Source organism: Spermophilus citellus (assembly GCF_964194105.1).
Source record: "Spermophilus citellus genome assembly, chromosome: 2".
In the NCBI taxonomy this organism is placed as follows: Eukaryota; Metazoa; Chordata; class Mammalia; order Rodentia; family Sciuridae; genus Spermophilus; species Spermophilus citellus.
Window position 1 is genome coordinate 55820802 of NC_138183.1, and position 7575 is coordinate 55828376.

The 7575-nt window shown below is 33.7% G+C and overlaps 1 protein-coding gene across 1 annotated transcript in view; it reads right to left on the reverse strand.

Annotated features, from left to right (window-relative positions):
• CCDC171 (coiled-coil domain containing 171) overlaps positions 1-7575 on the reverse strand; it is a 387757-nt gene that overhangs the window by 175608 nt on the left and 204574 nt on the right. The window contains exons 17-18 of the mRNA XM_081262194.1: positions 3126-3352; positions 2157-2339 (exon numbers count right to left, since the gene is read on the reverse strand). Of these exons, the coding sequence (XP_081118320.1) occupies positions 2157-2339; positions 3126-3352 (410 nt within the window). The remainder of the gene's footprint in view (positions 1-2156; positions 2340-3125; positions 3353-7575) is intronic.

The following is a 7575-nucleotide window of genomic DNA, read 5'->3' on the forward strand; positions in this document are numbered from 1 at the left end:
AAATAAAATGTTAACTTGTCAAAGAGAAGTTGCTAAACTGTTTTCTCAATACATAAATAAGAACCAAGAAATAAAATTATATTCAATATCTACAATGCTTCATACATATTATACAACATACCTAAAAAAGTCTTCCAATTTTCAAGAAAGCCTCTATCATCTAAACCTAAATTTAGCTGACTATGTTCTAAATCTCAAATTGCATCAATGACTGTCTCTATCCATTTTGACAGTCTATCTCAAGATTTCAAATTTTATCTGTATATATGATTGGAAGTAAATCAAAAGAAAGTAGATATACACTTCAAAACAACTGGCTTTAATTTTTATTAGTGTACTTTAATTATACAGAATAATGGGTTTCATTAAAGAACTGGTTTTTAAAAGCATTAAGAGCTCTTTACTATTTAAGTACAATGGTAAAATATTAGAAAAATTGCATGTCTATGAATAGGGGAATAGAAAAATTTTGATACAGAAAATTTTTCAGACAGAATAACGTTCACTTATCTAAAATAAAATTAATAATGGCTCAGGAAAATACCATATCATTAATTTTTGCTTATTAATATAAATCAGGATGCAAATTGTACATACAACATTTCTATACTAACTCTATCCACAAAGGCATACATACACACAAAGAAAAGCATGGTGAACACAAAGCATCCACATTTCAATAGTGATTGGTGCTGAAAGGGTAAGATTAGAGTGACTAAAACTTTCTTCTTAAACATGTTTCTTTTGTGTTTTTTTGTTTGTTTGTTTGTTTGGTTGGTTGGTTGGTTGGGTTTCTTGTTTTTGTTTTTTGTTTTGTTTTGTTTTGGTTTTTGGTACCTGGGATTGCACTCAGGGGCACTCAGCCACATCCTCAGCCCTATTTTATTTTATTTAGAGAGAGGGTACCACTGAGATGCTTAGCACAAGGCTGGCTTTGAACTTGTGATCTTCCTACCTTGGCCTCCCAAACTCGCTGGGATTACAGGCCTGCACCACTGCACCTGACTTAAACATGTTTCTTGATTGTCATTTATAATTGTCATGTTTTACTTTCGAATTGGGAAAAATGGTGAAGCAGCTCATACATTTTTTTTCTTTTATGAGCAAAAAACTAAGAAAGTAAGTGGAAAAATGTGGTATCTTTAAGACAGATGATTAAAAGAAAACTATGACTTAATTCATGATTACTTATCCCTCCCAATTCATAGGAACCCTCTACCCCTTGAAGGTATAACTATTTGGAGTAATAATTAATATTAGAAATTTATACTAAAAAAATAGGATTAATAATCAAACTACTACTTGCTACTGCCTCTGTTGCTACAAATGTTAAAACTGTGAATTCCAAATTAACTGAAAGATACATTTTAAAAGTATGTTTAAACAGAAGTTATGCTTACAAACTTGGGTGCTCCAAAGAAAGAAGTACTAAAAGAAGCTCATTGCTAGGTTTAAGAACAAATTTCACATTCGTATTTGTATTAGTTGTCGTCAGTTATGCAACCATTTTGAAGTTTTGGGGTAATCTTTTAACTGTTTATATGCATTAAAAACAGCATCATAGCAGCTCTAACAGGCAAATAACTAACTCAACTATAAATAGAATATGTGGATATCTGTATTTTTATTATGTTTCATCCATTTCATACATATTTTCATCTTGATCTAATGTTATTTGTCACACAGCCTTTTTTTCTCAATTATATATACTACAAATCCTTATGGCAAGTTAAACAAATTGAATATTTATTTGGAAAAGTAACTTGATTTCATACTAAATAATCTAATTCATTCAAAATACTCAATATAAGGTGAAAAGAGAGGAAATCTCCTCCCCAAATATTAGGCTCCTTAACTGGAGGCATTTTAAAAGGAAAGTTCTGTGGAGAAAAGAAATCTATTAATGAGACTTTGAATTATTTTTTTAATATGTATTTTTCAGTTTTCGGTGGACACAACATCTTTATTTTATTTTATGTGGTGCTGAGGATCGAACCCAGAGCCCTGTGCATGCCAGGCAAGTGTGTTACCACTTGAGCCACATCCCCAGCCCCAAGACTTTGAATTATTTTTAAAAACCAAACAATAAAAGGGGGGAAAAAGACATAGAGATAGAGATAAAACCAAAATCAGTTTTCTAAGTCCTATATACTTACAGAGTGCTTAAATTCATTTAACTGCATTTGGAGACCCTGGGCTTTGTCAAGCTCCTTTTTCATTTCATTCACATTGCGTTTGAATTCTGTGACCTCCAGGCGCAGAGAACGGCGTTCCACTTCTGCTGCATGCAGTCTTTGTGTAAATCCAAATATTTGCTTTTGTAATGATGCTGTGCTTTTCTGTTATTAAAAAAGAGCAATTTTACAAGCAGTAACTACCAATTTACTAACAAATCAATAGCATGAACCATTTTACTAAATTAAATGTAATTTAGATTATACAAAACAAAATACTTAGCTATTGCTGAAACTTAGAGGCGAAAGCCTCACTTTACATGTGTCCGATAATTTGGCTTATATGAAATGAATACCTAAAGAAATTATCTAGATGGCTAGAAAACTGAATTGACAGTTGTTGGGTCTGATACAAATCTGTGGCACTGTGCATACAGAGAACAGTGTATTTAGAACTCATGCCAGGACTTTTCAGAAGTACTTATGTTTTTTTGTTGTTTTTTTTAATATTTATTTTTTAGTTTTAGGTGGACACAATATCTTCATTTTATTTTTATGTGGTGCTGAGAATCGAACCAGTGCCTCACGCGTGCTAGGCAAGCATGCTACCACTTGAGCCATATCCCCAGCCCAGTACTTATGTTTTTAATTAGAGCTTTATAGTTATACATAGTAGTCAGGTTCATTCTGACAAATTCATTCTCATGAAATTCGGTTTCAGTACGTGATACCCCACATTTTCCCTCCCGTCCTCCCTTCATTCCCTTTCCTCTACTCTATTGCACTTTCTTTTGCTCATTTATTTATTTTTATTTGATTTATTTATTGAATTAAAAGTTTACATGAAACCTAAAGACAATCTAAATACATTATATACAAATAATTTAAACCATAAATGAGTCTGATTTTAAATTAAATCTACAGTCCTAAAGTCAGTGTTAAATGACATACCATAATGGGCACATGGCCACGCAAACCATATTTCAAGGCCAATGTGTTTATTTTGTGAAGTCCACGGGCCAACCTCTGAACCAGGGAATCTTTTTCTACATATGATATACTCCTGCCATTATGCAGAGGTATACTTTCCATTGCCAGACTAATTTTATCCATGAGTTTTGCAAAAGAATTTTTCGCTGTACCTATGAGTAAATGTCCACAAATTCTGGAATTTGGATCTTCAAAGAAAAAAAGAAAGGAAAAAAAAGCACAGTATTCAATTAAATTACATATGTACCATAATGGGAACATGGCCATTAATCACAATATGAAAAAAGAATATTTTAATAGTAATTCATTCAAAGTCACCTCCCACATTCATTTTCTCCATGAAAAGATGTACACAGAAAATAGCTTACCTACTCAAGAATATATCTAAAGAAAATCTGCATGTATTTATAGTATGTCATTTGCATGGAACACTCCGACACTAAAAATTCATTGCTCTTTTCTTTCTTTTAAAACCTTACATAAAATCATTTTCTATTTACAGCTACTATAGCTTGTTACCATAATGCCACACTATTTATATTCTTGGACAAGAAAATATAATTTGCCTTATTCCAAGGCAATTAAAATTTTAGAACTACAATTACTTATTTCCCCACAGGATTTCGGTAATCATCCCTCTCATATAATGGACTTGAGGTCCCAGCATATCCAACATGGCCTGCTTACTGCTAGATTCATCAGGTCTGTAATTAATAATTGTGTTTAATGTTGATAAATAAAATTGTCAATGCTCTTTCCTCTAATTGGTATTCCAGATAATGGTTAATAGGTTTATTTATGCCTTCATAAAAGTCGTGTAATTTAGTTTTCCCTCTGCTAGGCAGGTCTTAATCTGTCATTACTTGTCTTTGACACTATCAGTATAAAATGACAAGCATGGAGACATTATTTATATTCAGTAGTATACCATTCTATATTTCAAGAGTCTCTGCTGTTGGGGTTAATTTAAATCATGTCTTTACACCATAAGCATAAAAAGAAAATTTAGCCAGTTTTACCCAATAAAAACATCTTTTTTAATTGTTGGATTCTGTATGCTTCAATACTAAAGGGCAACACTGACGGAGATGGTAACTGATCAATGATTCTCTATGGCAAAAAGAACTGCCTCATAGAGACCCTATATTCTCAACTTTGAGCTTTAGTCCATTTCACTCATTCCTCGTAGTATAAAAGATAATTTTTAAAATTTATGTAGCAGACAAAATTTGAAAAGCACATTTCTATAGGGTTATACGCCGAAATCAAAATTATAAATTGGATAAAGTATAATATACTACATGTAAAATTTATTTCTATCAGTTATTGATTCATTGACTTCTAAGAATATAAATATAAGGTAATGTAAGTTTAATTCTATATGCCACTCCTTATAAACATACACTCTAAGAATCCCATGGACAAAAGGCATACAGAGTACGATTAAAATAATTCTTTTGTTATAGGTTCCTTAAAAGAATTTAGTAGCTTTGTATAACAATCAACATATAATGCAGAATACTGATTAAATGAATTACTGAACATCAGTATGAATTAAATAGTTCATTGTTGAATGAACATAGAATATTTGTCTATAACTTTCAGTATAATACACCATTTCAATACTTAATATATGCATTCCCTGTTCATCCAGCTACCTTGTAATTCTTTGTGTTATTTTTCATCTTAAATTTTTGTGCCAGTTTAGCATATATGGATATTTTTATGTCTATTGGTATAATCATATTTCATTTTACTTCCATAACAGCTGCAACAATACAGAACATAAGAATGCATTCAATAATAACAAGAGAAATTAACTTCAATAATATGTCAAACATTTTTTAAAGACAAAAAACATAAAATGTTGTTTTTGAAAATTTTTGAGGGATATGGCAAGGCGTGGTAGCCACCTATAATCCCAGTAGCTCCAGAGGCTAAGACAGAATGATCACAAGTTCAAGGCCAGACTCAGCAACTTAGCAATGCCCACAGCAATTTAGAGAGACCCTGTCTCAAAATGAAAAATAAAAAAGGTCTGGGGATGTAGAAAATTTAAAAAAGCTCAGTAGTAAATTGTCCCTAGATTAAATCCCCAGTACCCACCACCCCTCCAAAATTAAAGAATTTAAAAAGTAAAAATATTTTCACAATCAAGAGCTTTAAGTGGGCTGGGAATATAGCTCATACTTGCCTTGCATGTGTGAGGTACTGGGTTCAATTCTCAGCACCACATATAAATAAAAAATAAATGTCAACTGACAACTAAGAAAAATATTTTTAAAAACCAGAGCCTTAAAAGCAAAATCAACTATGATTAAATTTTAATGAGTAATGTTTTTTTTACTACATCACAGAATGTGTTTGTGTAGACAGTGACCACTCTGAAAAATTAAATGAAATGATAATATAATTCTACAAGACATTCTTCTGAATTTTTAAGAAGTGGGAAACAGAAATACACTCTAAGTTCCTGACTCTCAAGTGAATTACAGTAAGAGTACTAAATAATTTATGAATTAATAAGTAAGAAATGTTTTTACAAAACAGTTCACATTGTACAGTATGGAATACAATTAATTATATATTAAATAAAGAAAATACCCTCTAGTGACACAGTTGTAAAATTATTTGTATAATGATACAGAGAAAAAATAAGGTCACTAAAATTCCTCATATTTACTTGTCTAGACAGTTTTAAGTTTTTCACTTGTTACATTTAACAAATTCTTCTTTATGTTAAATACAGTTATTAGTCACTTTTTTCATTTAATACAGTCTCATTATGAAGCAGACCCCAGAGGGATCCAAGATGGCAGGCCAGAGGGAGGCAGCATTCTTTGTCACTCTGAGACCTGGGACTCAAGAAGTGAGAATACTGATCCTCTGCAAGTGATATCCCTGCTCCAGCACAGGAATCACAGCCAACGAGCCATCCAGGGCTCCCCTCAGCATTAGAATAGATCTCCCAACTACTCATTCACATTCACGCAGGACTACTGGGTACACTAGGGGAACCATCAATACCTGCGCAGAACTTTCAGCCACGGAGGCTGCTCACATGCAGGATACCCAGCAGCTTCCCACAAACAGGAATTCCAGCCCCACTCCTGTGTGGACCCCCATCTATCAATGTGGGACTCCCCCAGTCTGGGACTCTGCAGCAGCAGGGATAGTCCCTTACATGCAGTAGCCTGCCTGCACCTGAGAACTTCACACAGGCTCTGAAGTCAGCTGACCGCCACATACTGCTCAATAGAGCTCATTTCTGACTCACTGTACAACACCATTGCTGAGCTCCCCTCACCAGACCTGACACCCCACCTCTGAAAGCAGGCATCTCCATCACCATCTTCACTAGGGGGAAACTCCCAGTTTGGAACTCCAGCTGGCCAGGTACCCAGCAGCTGCTAACCCAGCACAGTTATACCCTGGTTACCTTCACCATCCGGAGGGCAGAGATATCAGGTAACAACAGATGACCCCACCTACTGGATGAGAAGGGAAGCAGGAAAGATACTGATTTCCAATCAAAATAATCCCTCTGTCTTCCTTCAAGATTTTTTTTCCCTCACCCTCTCTATTCTCTGGTCCTCATATCACCAACATATGTGAAAACAAGTACTTTGCATAAATTAGGATTTTGAGGACTGGAAAATCTGAATAGTATACTACAGTTGTGATGCCAACCAAGAATATTATATCTAGCAAAAATCAAGCTTTAGATTTGAGGATGAAATAAAAACCTTCCATGATAAACAAAAGTTAAATGAATTTACAACTAGAAAGCCCACACTGCAGAACATCCTCAGCAAAATATTCCATTAAGAGGATTGAAAAACAACAATGAAAATCAGCACAGGAAGGTATTACACTAAAGGAAAAACTAATCAAAGGAGAAACTAAGTCAAGTTAATAACAAATATAAACAAAAATGGCTGGGAATACAAATCATGTCTCAACAGTAACCCTGAATGTTAATGCCCTAAACTCACCAATCAAAAAACATAAACTGGCAGACTGAATTTAAAAAAAAAAGACCCAACAATATGCTGCCTTCAAGAGAATCATCTCATACAAAAAGACATCCACAGACTGAAGGTGAAAGGTTGGGAAAAATAATCCTACTCAGATGATGGACTGCAGAAGCAAGCAGGGGTTTCCATCCTCATATCACATAAAGTACACTTTGAATCAAAGTTAATCAAAAGGGATAATGAAGGATACTTTATAATGCTAAAGGGAATAACTCATCAAAAAGACATAACAATAATAAATTCATATGCCCCAAACAATGGAGCATCTATGTTCATCAAACAAACTCTTCTCAGGTTTCAAGAGTCAAACTGACCACAACACAATAATTCTGGGTGACTTTAACACACCTCTTTCACCAAACAAAATCTGAACA